The 14,906-nt window shown below is 51.2% G+C and overlaps 1 protein-coding gene across 1 annotated transcript in view; it reads right to left on the bottom strand.

Annotated features, from left to right (window-relative positions):
- The window catches only part of UMODL1 (uromodulin like 1), a gene marked incomplete at both ends in the record, with an annotated part of 54,366 nt that extends 46,690 nt beyond the window's left edge, over positions 1–7,676 (bottom strand). Inside the window, 2 exons of the mRNA XM_081079574.1 lie at positions 3,731–3,973; positions 7,601–7,676. Coding sequence (XP_080935700.1) covers positions 3,731–3,973; positions 7,601–7,676 — 319 coding nt within the window. The remainder of the gene's footprint in view (positions 1–3,730; positions 3,974–7,600) is intronic.
- Positions 7,677–14,906: the final 7,230 nt, after the last annotated feature.

The raw sequence follows: 14,906 nt of genomic DNA, 5'->3' as shown, positions 1-14,906 counted from the left end.
CCCCCAAAGGGGCCCTGGTCCTCAGCCTGGGAGAGACGGGGAGTTTGGGGTACTGTCCTGTTCCAGTGGGGTTCTGCCATGAAGATGGGCTAAGTGGAAACTAGGGTGTCATTGCACCCTAGTTTCGGCTAAGACACTCAGTGTCACCCCCAGGAAGTCATCCCGGGGAAATAATGCAGCTTGTGAGCAGCAGCGATTGTACCATAGGACACTCATCGCGGCATTATTTATAATAATGAAGACTTGGAAGCCACGAGATGGCAAATGGTAGGAGATTGCTTCACGCTGACACATCCATATGAGGTAATGCCATGTGGCCATTAAATCATGCGGCAGAATAATATTTATTAATGTGAAAGATGTTCCAGATAAATGGCCAAATGGTAAAAGCGTGCTACAGAAAAATCTCAACGGGGTGACCACGCTTTTGTACGACAACTGCCCCAGATGAAGATAGAAGAAAATGTTAACACGGTTATGTGTGGGCGGCAGGCTTACGGGTAACGTCCCTTTGTTCTTTTCTGCATTTCCAGATTTTCTGCATGACTCGTGTATTCATTTTCGTAGTCATAGTAAAAAGATACATTTATATAAAATAATGTGTGAGTGATCATTGTGTGCCAAATGCTGGGATTTTAGGAATTGAAAGTCATTTAGACTGAAAGGAATGTCACGGGTGTTCTCATAATGCTCTTCCCTTCTTAGATAATTGGTTGTTGAGTGGGAGAAGAAAGAAGGAAGCAAGGCTGAGGTTTTACTGCTGCCTGGGGATGAGACCTCTGAGCTGAGAGCACCAGGCTGCCAAGACACAAGTCACCTGACGCCCGGGGCCCTGGAGGCCGTGTCTCGGAGGAAAGAGTACCGTCTGCCCTCCTATCCTCCACAAATCCCCAGGCTGCTCCTGTGCCACCTGTGCCCCATTCTGTGCAAAACAGCGGGAAGGTCTGGGGATCACTTAGACTTCTCGGGTCCCAAAGAGCCAGCCTGTCACCAGGCCTCTCTGAAAGAGCTCTGATGGAACAGAGGAGCTGTGCCAGCGTGAAGGCTGTGCTGCCTGTACCCGTGGTGTAAATGCCTCCACCACGGCAGTTCCAGCTGCCGATATGGCGTTTGTACCTCCTGAGCATGGACGTGGGAAGAGGTGCCCATGAGCAGCCCTCAGGAGCTGGCAGGAGGCTGTGTGTGCCGAAGGTGGTGCCCCAGCCCAGGCCCCCAGCAGCCGCGGTGGCCCGCCCCGGCCCCTCCTGAGGAGGTGTGCAGCCTGCTGGATGCTCTGGGTCTTCCTTAGCACTGCTCCTTCCCCCAGCCGTGGCCCCTGCTCCAAATACCATCAACAGAATCTGACTGGGGCTCGGGGAGACCCAGGCCCAAGTCTGTGTCATCTTGGTCAGATCACCTGCCAACTCCAGTCTGTGCCCTCACCTGAAGAACGGGGGACACTCCTGTTCATGAGTGACCAGGAATCTCCCTTGCTGGCCTGTCATAAAGGACACGTGCCATCAAGGCCCTTTTCCTCTCCTCCTCCTGGGCCCCCGCCGGCCTCCTCTCCACACCACTACTAGGGTGACCATTCTGAGGCCCAAGGGGCACCATGGACAGCCCCACCCAACTCAGTCACATGGGAGGGGTCTCAGGTCCCGCAGGGTGAGCTCTCCTTCACCGCTCCCAGCATGTCCCCTGACAAGTCCCAATGCTCCCTGCCCTAGCCACACCCCTACATGCAGTTCCCGGAGCAGCCCTACCCCTGGGACTAACTAGAATGTTCTAGTCCTCTCCCTGCCCAGTGAGTTCCTAATTAAAGGTGCTAACACTCTAAAAGTGGTGCTGATGTCCCATGGTAGCATTTCCTGGAGACTGGTTTGTTGTGGAGAAGAAAGACGAGTGGCAGGTGGTGGGGCGGAGACACCTGCCCTCCCTGTCTCCTCTCCAGTGGGATTTTACTTGTTTAGCTCAGCAGGGCAGCAGCCCGTACAGAAAGGTGACCTTCAGCATGGGAGGAGCTGGTGTGGCTCCGCCTCTCCTGGGCCTTCCTCGGTCCTCGGCCTCTGGACGTGTGACCTCGCTAGTCCTGACGACAGCCAGCAGGTAGGAAGAGTGTGGCCCTCACAGGTGAGGACGGACAGGGTAGGGTAGCACCTGCCTTGTCCCACTGGATCCTGACGCTCCATAGCAAGCCATGGCCATCAGGTCGGCCGGCCCTGTCTGGATTTCACTGGTGGTGGCAGGGTTAGTGACAGTGGTGCCTTTTTAACACTCAACTCTGAGCCGTCAGGACAGCTCTGAACGGGTCAATGGGGAGTGGCACGCATGCCTGTCCTGTGTGAGACTCTTTCCTGTTTCCATGTTTGCTGCATGCCCCACACATTCATTTTTGTAATTATAGTAAAAAGATACATTTAAACAAAACAATGTAGGAGGTATCATTGTGTTCCAAAGGCCGGATTAAAAAACACACTGAAAGTCATTTAGACTGAAAGAAATATCACATGTGTCTTCATAATGCTTTTCCCATTTTAGATCATCCGTTGAGTTGTTTCAGGGACCTGAGGAAGGCGCACTCAGGATGACTCAGCGAGCCGAGCCCACGCGGCCTTCTGCAGGGTCTGCAGAAGGACTACATCCTGGTGGGGGCGGCCAGCACCCCCGGTGAGCAACGTCCAGGCCTTAGCCTGGTGCCGTCCTGGCCTCAGGTGAGGATGGGCCATACGGGAATCCCCCTCCCGGCCCCCTGAACTGGTGCTTTCTGCTCTCCGGAGGCGGCAGCCCTCAGCCCAGGGGGGGCCCCATGAACACTCACTGGCACCACACCCTTCCCACTTCCCCTCCATGATGGGGTGGGAACAGGGGGACCTTCTGACTGCTCAGAAACTCATTTTAGATCCAGTATTGACTCAAATTTAACAATTACCACTACCCACACACACTCACACATGCACCGTTTCCCCTGGAAGAGGTTTTCTGGAAAGTTCCCTGCATGTCGAGAGGCTGAGCCCTGAGCCCCCACACAGCACAGCCCCCTGGCCTCTGACACTTGCCCGACACAGCCACACCAGTCACCCTGTTAACAGCCCCGAACACCTTCCAAACCGCACTGAGGAAGTAAGAGGAATTGGAGACCTCTGGGCAATTAGGGGGAAACTGAGGGGATCCCTTCCTTCTCTTACATATTGGTGTTCAGGTTAGGATTTCAGGTAAAGAAAGTGTCCACTACAGCATTTAAAAAGAAAAAGGTGGCTGCCAACACAGACGAGATCGCAATGTTGGTTCTCAGACTCAGCTATATGTTAAAATCACTTGGGGAGCTTTACAAACACCCCAGTGCCCAGGCTACGCCCCAGACCAAGTCCATCACACTCTGTGAGGGCAGCACCCAAGCGTCAGTGTCTTTCAATCTGCCCAGGGGCCTTCTACGTGTAGCCATGTCTGAGAGCCACTGCTCCAGAACAGGGTTCTCAAACTGGGGCCCCCGAGCCAGCACCATCAGCACCACCTGGGAACTCGTACTTCACCCCTGACGCCCTGGGTCTGAAACCCAAGGGCGGGGCCAGGGATCTGTGCTTCGATGCGCCCTTCAGGTGCTGCTCATGCATGCTCAAGGTGGGGAACCAGTGTTTCAGAAGGGTCTAGTAGGCTCAGGGCTAGTGGGTGGGAGGCCCTCCGGAGACTCATCAGCACCCCCAGGAGAAGGAAACGGGAGGGTGGCCGTAGCCCGCCCCCACCCTGCACTCACGCAGGACGCAGTAGAGGCCCAGCTGCTCGTAGCCCTCGCAGCAGTCGGTCACGTTCCTGGACTCGGGGACGTCCACTGCCAGGTACCGGGTTCTGTAAACGGTCTTGGGGCACCGCCTCCGTGGGATCCAACCACCACAGGGGGCATAGGTCACGTGGGACATCTGGACAGCCTCCACTTTCTGGACACTTTGGGTCACGCTGTAGTTGCACAGCTGGTAGCTGAGCAAGGACAGGCCTTTCTCTAGGAGGGAGGAGCCAAAGAGGGCAAAGGTGAGAATCAGGCCCCTACGTGGGGTTCCCTGCAAGCAAGCTCTCTCTTCTGCAGGAGCAAGTGAAACAAGACCCCCGCCCTGGACCCTCAGAGGGCCCGCCAGCCCGCCGAGAAGTCGGTGCAGCAGCGGATAAAGCATCAACGAAGGGCTAAAGCGGCAACGGAGACTGCCTGCTGAGAAATCCTCCCGTACAGTGTGGTGCGCCCAGGCCTCGTGGCGCGGGGTCTGACGGTGCTGGGAATGGAGACACGCAGGAGTCGGACAGCTGGGGCTCGTGGCCCCGTTTTCTGCTCCGTGCTCTGTGCTTCTGCCGCGGGAGAATCTTGTGCCCAGCTCTTCAACTCCCTGAGCCACAGGCTTGCCACACGTGCAATGCATCATAACAATTGCAGTAACGACTACCGTGCTTCCCCGAAAATAAGACCTCACCGAAAAATAAGCCCTCGCATGATTTCTCAGGATCACATCCCTGATCTTTTGGAGCACAACTTAATATTAAGACCCCGTCTTATTTTCGGGGAAACGCGGTGTATACTGGAGGCCTACTAGGCACAGGGCTCGGATGGCAGTGGCCTTTTGTAGAATGAGATGGAAGATAAATACACAAATATCTCAAGCACACATGAGGGTTCATAGATGATAAAGTTCAGTCCGATTGTCACTGTCATCGCCGGGAGATGAGGGCACAGTGCCCACAGCAGGATGACATCCAGCCGGCCTAACAGGCCCTAGGCATTGCCTGGTTCCTCTGTATAGATGCCCAAGCCCCTTCATCAGCATGACCACTGGTTCTCAAGACCCCAGGGCACCCAGTACTGTCACCAGCCTTGTGTCTCTTTCTCATGGATCGTATGCTCCTGGGACATACCATCTGCCCTCTGTTGTCTCATGTACGGGGGACTGTCACAGGCTGAATTGTGCCCCCACCCACCCACAATTCCAATGTGAAGTCCTCACCCCCAGTGCCTCAGAATGTGGCTTATTTAGAAATAGGAGTTTGGCAGATGCGATTAGTTAAGATGAGATTATACTGGAGTAGGGTGGCCCCAATCCAATGGGACCCGTGTCCTTATAAAAGGCGAAATTTGGACCCAAGAACAGGAATGCACAGGCGGGCGCCTTGAGAAGATGGAAGTAGAGACGAGGTGAGGCTTCTGTAAGCCAGGGAACATGGGTGATTGCTGACAGACCAGCAGGAGCTGGGGGAGGGGATGGCACACCTCCTCCTTCAAGGCCTCAGCGGGAACTGCCCTGTCCGTCCCTGGGTCCCGACTTCTGGCTTCTAGAACTGGGAGAGAAGCAATCTGTACTGTTTAAACCCCCAGCCTGCGGTGCTTTGTCCAGGCAGCCTCAGGGAGCAGGGGGCCATGGGGTGCCGCCCACACTTAGCAGCCCGCATGGGCTCTCGGTGGAGGACGAATGCAAGGTCTGACACGCTTCACATTTTCAGGTTATTAACCTGTGAGGGCCAAACTTTCTGAGACTGTACAACCAAAGGGTAAGCGCTCGATTGTATGGCATAGGCCCTTAGTGAGGAGCTGGCTTTCTGAGGGGGACTCAGGGCTGACAGCAGAAGTCGTCTTCACCCCCAGCACAGGCAGCACCCCTGAGGGCTCCCTCCTGCGGCCGCCCGGCAGCCGCTAAGTGTCCTGGGGGCTAGTGATGTCCAGGAAGAAACGGCCTGTGGCAGCCCTGGAGCCCAGGCTGATGGGGAATCCTGCAGCCGCACGCTGGGCTGAGTACATTGAATCACCCCACAGCTGAGCGAGCCCCCCCACGGCCATGCGAGCTGTGTGGCTGCCTCCCCATCACCTTGCAGGTGGCAGGGCCTCTGGGAAAGGAAACCCCCGCTGCCTGTCTCCACCAAACGGGTGGGTGACAGTAAGCTCTTTGGGGCAGCATGTGCGTGGGGCAGGGGAAATCAGCCTCCAAGACCAGGGTAACCTGGCCCCCAGCGTAGAGGCGACTTAGATGAGGGACTAGAAAAAATGGCCTCTGTGAACTGGTCACTAATCATGTGACCGGCTGAACAAGACCAAGCGTAAGGACTTCCCGCATTGAGAATGTGACAAGATGGTGCTAGATTTTGTTTTTCATCTTAACCTAAGATGAGACGCCAACCACTAATGAAGGTTACACTTCCCTGTCTCTAGAGAGCCACCGAGCTCCCTCTGATCACGACAAGGTCCCAGCTGATCATTAGTGCACACGCCATGACACTCATGCTCACACATCTCCTCTGAAACTGCACTTGGGATCAACTTGTTTTGTTTTTGACCTTCTCCCGGGGGCCACCACATCCTCTCCAAGCCTGGCTTCTTGGCAGGTTCCAGGAAAGAAAGTTTTTAGCAGACCCTGCCATTCAGCAAATCCTTGCAAGTGCCATCATGGCAGTCGGGGAGCCCGGGTTCGTCTCAGAGGTGGGAAATCGTCACACTCTGGAAGGAGCCTGGGCCCTGGGGTCAGAAGACCTGTGGTCGCACCAGCTTCAGAAACACCAGCCAGGTGATTCTGAGCACGTTTCATGCCCTCTCAGTCCCCCAGTCTGGTCATTTGTGAAATAGTAGCTATGCCCTAGGGTTGTAGGATGAAATAAAACCATGCCTGCAAAAGGCAGTGCCTGGCTCATAAGAGCAAATAGACTGGGACCCTGAGTACATTGAACTTCTGGTCCCCGCATCCTCACGTGTACAATGAGGGGGTCACGAAATGCCTCCTAAGTCTCCTCTATCTTTGAGATATTCCCACTCATTCTGCAATTGAGCTGTGTGGTTTACACAGCCCTGATTCCAAACGAAAACTCAAGGGACAAAAAAATATCACAATTAAACTAAAATACTTCTTATGGGTGAAAAAAACTTTGAACTGGTACAAAACTAAAGTTGGCTGTAGGAACAGAATGGACCTGTTTGAATTTCCAACGGAATAAGACAGACTTCAAGAGGAAAAGGATTTCAAAGTTCACCACCTCAGTTCCCTGAAATCTGGGGCTTCAGATATCTGTCTTTTTAGCAGCCGCTCAGGTGCCTCCAAAGGCTTTGAACAGGTGCCCTCACTCGGCCCCTCACTCCCCCACCAGCCATTTTCAAGCTCATTTACTGCTGAGGACACCGGGGCTGGCAGGACCCAAGGTGAGGGGCAGCCGGATAGAGAGCCCATTTCATGATCCCGCCTCCCTGGCAGGGTCACTCAGGCGGAAACTCTGCCCTCGCCAGCAGTGTGGCCTTGGGCAAGTCCCTGAGAGCTCTGGGTCTCCCTCTCCTTCTCTGGAAGTTGAAGACTCCAGTACATCCAGGTTCTGTGTCTGCCCTCGGTGTGGCCCTCAGACCCTCACCACCCACAGAAACGTGCAGTTCTGGGCCCACCCAGACCCGCTGACTCAGAATCTGTCTTTGAATAGACCCCCAGGTGATCAGAAGCATGCACCCACCTCTTTTGGGGTTACGAGAAAGTTTGGGGAGAGGGAACAGAGGCCTCCTCTCAAAGCAGAAGCCTGCCTGGCTTTCAGCAAGGCTGCTGTCCTCACTCATGAGACGGGCTCCCAGAGAGACCCCCTGCTCCTCCAGCATCACCCTCACTGAGCCCAGACCCCTCACCTGTGAAGCCGCTGGCCTGGCTCGGGCCCACGGTGCTGAGCAGAGCCAGCAGGGCCAGCCCGAGGGTCCTGAGCATGGTCGGGCAGTGGCAGGACAGCTCTGGGCCTCTCCTGAGCAGCAGCATAAAGGGGCCTGGGCTGCCTGGGCCCAGAAAAAGGGCCCTTCTGTTCCCTGTACTGCCGACGGTGGCAATAGCTTCAGAGGATGCGCTCACAGGGAGCGGTCCCTTATGCCTGCTCGTTAACACCCGCCACTGCCACGGCGGTGTCCCTCGGGGCCCCTACATGTCACAGCCCATTCTCATTCCAGGCAGATGGCATCTCTGAGGAAAGGTGAGTACCCAACCGCCAGGCTGCATCGCTGGGTCCCATCTCGTTGTTACGCAGAAAATACATTTCAGACCCGAATCTGACTCTCTCCATCAAGTACAAAGTATTCTCTTACCTTATCTTTGCACACTGGCAGGAGAAAACAGCGTCAAATCAAAGTGGTCCATCAGATTCAGAAAAGCATCCTTCCCACAGGTGGACAGTCCAGATCAAAAGCCATAAAAATGTCCCTACACCTTAACCCAGTGATTGCTTCCTGAGGATTGGCCTGGGGTGCAGGCCCGGAGATGGTCATTACTTGTCAGGACTTAAAGTGGAAACGCGAGTGAACCGTCATGGGACAATGAGAAAGTAGATCATTACGTGGCATCTGGACGTGACATCCCACAGAGGTTGACAGGCTCACCTGAAGACTTTTAGCAGCAGGAAAGCAAAACTGCACAATGTGAGGTCAAAACAGCTCCCTCTCCATGAAGACCACGACTCCGCATGACTGTATACAAATGGGCCAACTCCCAAAGGGCCACAGGAATAAAGACACATGTGAGGGGTGACGGGATGGTGGCTGACTTCTGTTTTATTTCAGTAGCCATCCTGTTGTAGGTAAATGGATCTTTAAATTTGGTATGAAATACTGTCTAATTGGTGATGTCTTCTTACTCCTCTGCTGAGTTGTCTTGCAATGGTTGGTATCGAAAATTGAGGCATAATTTTTAACATTAGGTGAAGTTCCCATTAGTTTTACTGAGAGAACTTTCAAATAGGACAACAAAGACCCATCTTGGCTGGTGGCTGAGAAGTATAAGTCCCTTTTGTTTGAATACAAAACAGTCCTTCCAGAAGGGAGCTTCTAGCCTAACTCCCGCCTCGGGTGCTAGGTCTTTTATTCTCGGTAGATTGACCTCTGAGTGATTACCTGCCACGCTTGCACGGCTAACGGCTAATGGACACATGCCAGGACGAGAATACTGGAAAAGGAGCCGGAGGTAACCTCAACGTTAAGGGGCTCAGCGCGAACTTCCTGGAAGACCAGCGCCCTTTAGAGAAGGCTGGTGGCGTCAGATGGACTCACCGCCTCTGCTGTACTGAGGTTACAACAGTTTCAATAAGGAAAGAGGATGTTTTAATGCCACCGTATCACACTCAAGAGAGCACAAGTGAATTCACGCTATAGAATAAAGAGAAAAAATGTTATAATTTAGGTAAATCTGAGCATTTAAAACTGTGAAGTGCATCTATGATTCTATTATCTCTTAGAACTTTGGCTACTGTAACATACCACGCTTCTATGAAATACGAAGATGGCATCAAGGGTAACGTTACATTTTAAAACCCGCCATTGACCCTGTGTGCCGCTTTCTCATCTCCAGAACCCCCTGTGAAGTAGGTCCTTTATCCCCCTTGCACAGAGCAACTCAGGGGCCGCAAAACCACCCAGGGAGTGGGATGTCCCACCCCGAAGCCTGAGTCCTTCACACCCCACTCCCCTCCCTGTCTGGTCCCAGTTCCAACCAGGAGAATATCCAGCCAGAGACCCCAACAAACGGGAGAAAGTCAAGACATTTTACCAGCTAAGCACTTCGTGCTAATCTGCAATTTTCCATAAAATGTCATCATAACATGCTTTGTCTTTATGTTAAAACTCATATGATCAAAAAGAAAAAAAGGGCCGGCCAGGTGGCTCAGGCAGTTAGAGCTCCATGCTCCTAACTCCGAAGGCTACAGGTTCGATTCCCACATGGGCCAGTGGGCTCTCAACCACAAGGTTGCTGGTTCGATTCCTAGAGGCCCGCAAGGGATGGTGGGCTGCACCCCCTGCAACTAGCAACGGCAACTGGACCTGGAGCTGAGCTGCGCCCTCCACAACTAAGATTGAAAGGACAACAACTTGCCTTGGAAAAAAGTCCTGGAAGTACACACTGTTCCCCCAATAAAGTCCTGTTCCCCTTCCCCAAAAACTTAAAAAAAAAAAGTCCTCAAAATGGACAGTCTCTTTCTAGCTTGGTCTTTTCTCAACCTCCCTTTCATACAGGCACAAAAAGGATAGCTGTGTGTGTGTGTGTGTGTGTGTGTGTGTGTGTGTGTGTGTGTGTGTATTTAATCCACAGTGAGTGCTGTGTCTGCTCGCTCGCGGGCCGTGATAGAACTCATGAGTCCGGTGGAAACATAGAAGGTTTATTAAAGTAAGAGGAGGTTTGGTGGCGCAGAGTCTGCTGGAAACTAATGCAAACTGCTGCATGGAGTCTTTGTTTGGTCTCAAGTTTTGTATTTTCTAACCAGGATGTAAATTGCTTTGGCCTATAGTTGGGGGTGGGGAGAGGTGTGGTTAAGCTGGTTATCGCAATCTTTGCATACGTTATGTAGATTTAAGTAGGAGGTAGGCATGCTCCCACACAAATGCAAACCTCTCCCAAGTCACTGGGCAGCACTGGGTTGAAGTAAATAGAACCATTGAAACTGGTCTGCACAGCAAGTGTATAGGAAGCAGGATCATTAAGAGGCTCAGAAAGAAAAGAAAGCTTTCAAAAAGTCCCAAGCTAAATTACACTTATTAATTTGAGATCCAAATCTCAAAAATAGAAGATTTAGTGCCACTGGCACAATCCCGTCTTAACAGTGAGATCTTTTCCTCAGTTATTATTGATGTAGGATGGCTGTAAGGATTTTCCACATCTGCCTTTTCATGTAAATGCTTTGACAAGAAAAAAAACAAGCACTTAACCCAGCAGGGAGAGATGTCCCTCCAGGATGTGGCATTCACGGTGTTCCGTGTTCCCCACTTCCAGGATGTGTCTGGTCACAGGTTTATCCAGCAAAGATCCGCAAGTTCGCTCGGTGTCCAAGAACTGGAGCCGCCAGGGTGCGATGCCAGATTTAAGGACACACATCCACACACTCCGTACACACACGCACACTCATGCACGCACATGCACCCTGTCATATGTATACCCACATAAGGCACATTCACACATGCTCACACATATCCACACTCATGCACACTCACGCACGTCCCACTCGTGTGCATGTACACATGCAGACGCTCGCACATGTGTACGCTCACATTTTCACATGTGCACATGCCTCACATGTACGTGCACAGCATGCAGGTCGAGAACGTGCTCCCTGTCCCCGGAACCAGTGTCTCCGTGGGCATGAACCCTGCTGTCTACGTTCAGTGACGGTGCCTGAGCTGAGCTCTGCTTGCTGTCGCCCCCTGTGGAAGGAGAAAGTTGAATTAGATGACCTTGAAAGGGTATCTCAGGTTCTGAGTTCTCTGGTCCCGAGGTTCAACAGACTCCTCTAGAAAATCATGTGAGGCCAAAATGCACACGCCCACAGTGCTGTCCCTCTATGTGGGGATAGCGTCCCAAGGGAAAGATGGCGATGGCCATTGCAGGGCTCACGACACTGGTCCAGGGCAGAGATGGCACGTGTGGCATTGCTCATTTCTCACCGCCTCCCTCCTGGGAACCTGCTCACCACGCAGCCCTGGCAAGGACCACCTGTCAGGCTGAGCGCGCTGGGAGAGGCCAGGCGCTCTCCGGACTTACCTGCCTCAGGTTGTGGGGTGCTAGCTGCACAGGAACAGGCAAAGGTGGCAGGAACACGCATCCAAGGGCTGTTCTGGAGGAGTGGGGACCCACAGTGGGACCTCCATCCAGTGTCCCTGCTGTGGGGCCACGCGGGAACTGGGGCCTTGATGGGGACAGCATGGGGTCTGGTGACTGCTCTGCTCATTGCCACTTGATGGGGTCCATGCTGGTGATGGGGTGGAGAGTCGCCTTCCCCTCTCAGGGGCTGCCCATGTGGGGTGATTTCCAGGGAACACTTGCTGTGATGGATGGACGTGACGAAGAGCCAGCAGGAGCTTAATAAAGTGTAAAAATTGGGATTTGGGGGACACTGTAAGTAATCCAGTCCAGTTTCCCACTGTCGACTGGCAAAATAACACTCCAGAAAATCCACCAAAAGAGCAGTTTACTTAGGAAAAGAAAAAAGAAACAAAAATCATCACCGCAGAGGTTCCAACCGGCCACCCACGTGAAGAATAGCCCTGGTTCCAAGATGGCTATTCTATATATCGGCACCCTTCCCCCGGTAATTACCAGTAAGTCCAATAGGAAGTCAGGGCCAGCGAGCCAACAAGGGGCCCAGCTCCACCCACAGTCTCCCAGCTCTACGGTAAAGCATCGTAAGATGCCAGTTCACTTTTATCATTCCCCCTCTTGATCCAGGTCTTGTCTCTGAAGATCATTGATCAACAGTCAGGTCTTCTAGTCTGTTTTCCAGTGTCCAGCTTTTTGTCCCTCCAGGTCTGGTCAGCTTCTAGTCCCTCAGTGTCAGAAAGGACTCTGCTGGGTGTCATCTCTTACATCATGGGGAAGAGTGCATGGATCGGGAAACAGCTGGTGTTCAGTGTCAACCTGCATCAGAAGCAGAGCTCAAATAGATCAAAGTTACAGGTAGAATTAGAACAACATAGCAACCTCGCTTATGTGGCAGGGACTAAATGCATAGGATGTCCTGTAATTATCTCAAAAGATGAGAGCGTATGAGTCCCAAGAGGAGTAGATCTGAGATTTAAAAGGACGAATTTTGGCCAAGGTATTTGAAGAGTTTCTGTAAACTTTGCCAATTGAGTCTTAATAATGCCATTAGTGCATTCAACCAATCCTAAAGACTGGGGATGGTTAGCGCAGTGAAAATGTTATAGGACTGGCCAAGCACACACTTGCTTCAGCACCTGCCCACTGAAATGGGTTCCTCGGTCACTGTGGAGTTCAAGAGGAGTTCCCCAAGTAGGAATAATCCTTTCTAACAGTACTTTAGCCACTGCAGACGCATTAGCTTGTCTGCAAGGAAAAGCTTCAGTCCAGTGAGAAAAAACAAATATCATGACTAAAACATACTTGTATCCAAGAGATGGGGGAAGCTGTAGGAATTCTAGCTGCCAGACTTCAAATGGAGGTAAGGAAACCACATTTCCATAGCATTCCAAAGTCATGGGCACCCCAAAGGCATATCTGCTGTCAGTATAAATGTTGACAGCTTTATCCCTTGTTAAAATGCAAGCTAGAGTGAGGGCAGATCATTCAGCCTGTTGTGCTGACGTGGCCAGGGGCAACGGTGCTGCCTCGATGACTTCAGAAGGAGTTACAACAGCATAACCAGCACAGTACTCACCATTGTGTCGTTTTTAAAGTATGAACCATCGGTAGACCATGAGAAATCAGCTTTATCCAGAGGAGTCTCCTGCAAATCGTCACGAAGAGTCAGGAGGTGATCTGTTAATGTCAGGCAGTCAGAGGGGCTTCCTCAGTCTCAGGAGGAAAGAAATGCAGCATGATACTTCTCTAAGAAGTCTCTTCCTAATAAATGGGTAGGGGCAGAAGAACTAAGGAGAAAACAATGCTAATGTTCATCTCTTAAGGGACCTAGACAAAAAGGGACAAGGCTCAGATACTTAAACCTGTTTCTCCAAGATGATTAGGGGGAAGGACTGGGAAAAAACTCGTAATTTCTCAGAGCCCCATCACTAGGAGTCATGAAGGCCTGAAAGAAACTTGTTAGTTGGCAGAGAACATCTTGTACGCTTCAACTTATGGCAGTCCCTTTTCCAATGTCATTGCTCCTTGCAGTACTGGCAAAAAGTTGTAGTTCTTTGATTTCCCACAGGGTCTCCCATTTGCCATGGCTGAAAGTCAGATGTCTTGGTGATCTTGTTTTTAGGCGGCTCATCTAGGGTACTAGCAAGCTCATTAGCAAAATTTACCAAGTCTGTGGTAGGCATAGTTCCCCTTCCCCTCCTGGATCTCCTAACCAGGAGGGAAAGGTTTTTATTTAGCCCATTGACAAACAAAGAATTAAAAGTTATACATGTGGAGTCAATATTTAAAAAAAGACCAGAATTTTTCTTAAAAACCACCTGAAACCTATTATAATAGTCATGAACAGTTTCGTCAGGCCTTTGTGAGCAAGTGTGAATTTTGCTCCAATTGTTAGACCTTGGAAAAGCCTCGGGAATTGTTCAATGTAGCTTTCGAGCAAGTTCCCTGGCTTCCTCCCAATAATTGGAGGTTTGCTTTTCTAAATCTCTTTCCGGATGCTCCCATCCAGCAATCCTCATCCACTGTCTATCTTGGCCTTCACCAACCAACATGTGGATTACTGGTACAAATCAGAACCAGGTTGATATGCTTGAATAGTATATCAAATTCCTCAGCAAACTTAATAGAATCCTTAGTTACCTTAGGAAAATCCTTTACAATGGCTCTTAACTCAGCTTTTGTCCAGGGGACGTAGGAAATGTGGGGTTTATTAGGATCTCCAGAGGGTTTTATCTTAAATGGAAAAGTACTGATAAGTTCTGAGAAAGAAGAGAGAGGAGGAGATTCCAGAGAAGGTGTGGCTGGGGGTTGAGTTGAAAGTGGGAAAGGAGATGAAAGAGGAGTGGGGGAACGGCAAGGCAGTGCTGGAGGTAAAGAGCACAAGGTTTCTGAGGCCATTCTATCTCTTTTAAAATTTTTAACAGTCTTCGTTAATTTTGAGACTTTGTTGTGTAAAACGACAACTTTAGATTTGCAGTCCTGTTTGGCAGCCTCCATACACCACTCCAAATAGACATTCCATTCCTCTTTCTCAGTTACAACGCTGCTACTATCCAAGTTAGTTTTAAGAAAATCAAGTTTGGGAATCTCTAAAGTTCCCCAAACTGGTCATTGATTTTTAAAATTACTGTTAGTCAGATCTGTCCATTTAGTTAAATATGTGCACGAAAATTCCCTGCGAGTTTTAAACATATACTTGGCTGGTATCTCTGGAGTAGGGACAGTTTTAGAAGGCTTAGACATCAGAGATCCCATTTTAAACACTGGGCCCCAAACAATTCACAGCTCCAATAAACTGCTGGTTCTTCAGCTCACCTCGCTCTGGAACAGTCTGATCACTGCAAACCAGGCTGAATGCTGAAAGCCAAT

This window comes from Rhinolophus hipposideros, assembly GCF_964194185.1.
Source record: "Rhinolophus hipposideros genome assembly, chromosome: 2".
NCBI lineage: Eukaryota > Metazoa > Chordata > Mammalia > Chiroptera > Rhinolophidae > Rhinolophus > Rhinolophus hipposideros.
This window is presented reverse-complemented; position numbering and strand designations above follow the sequence as displayed.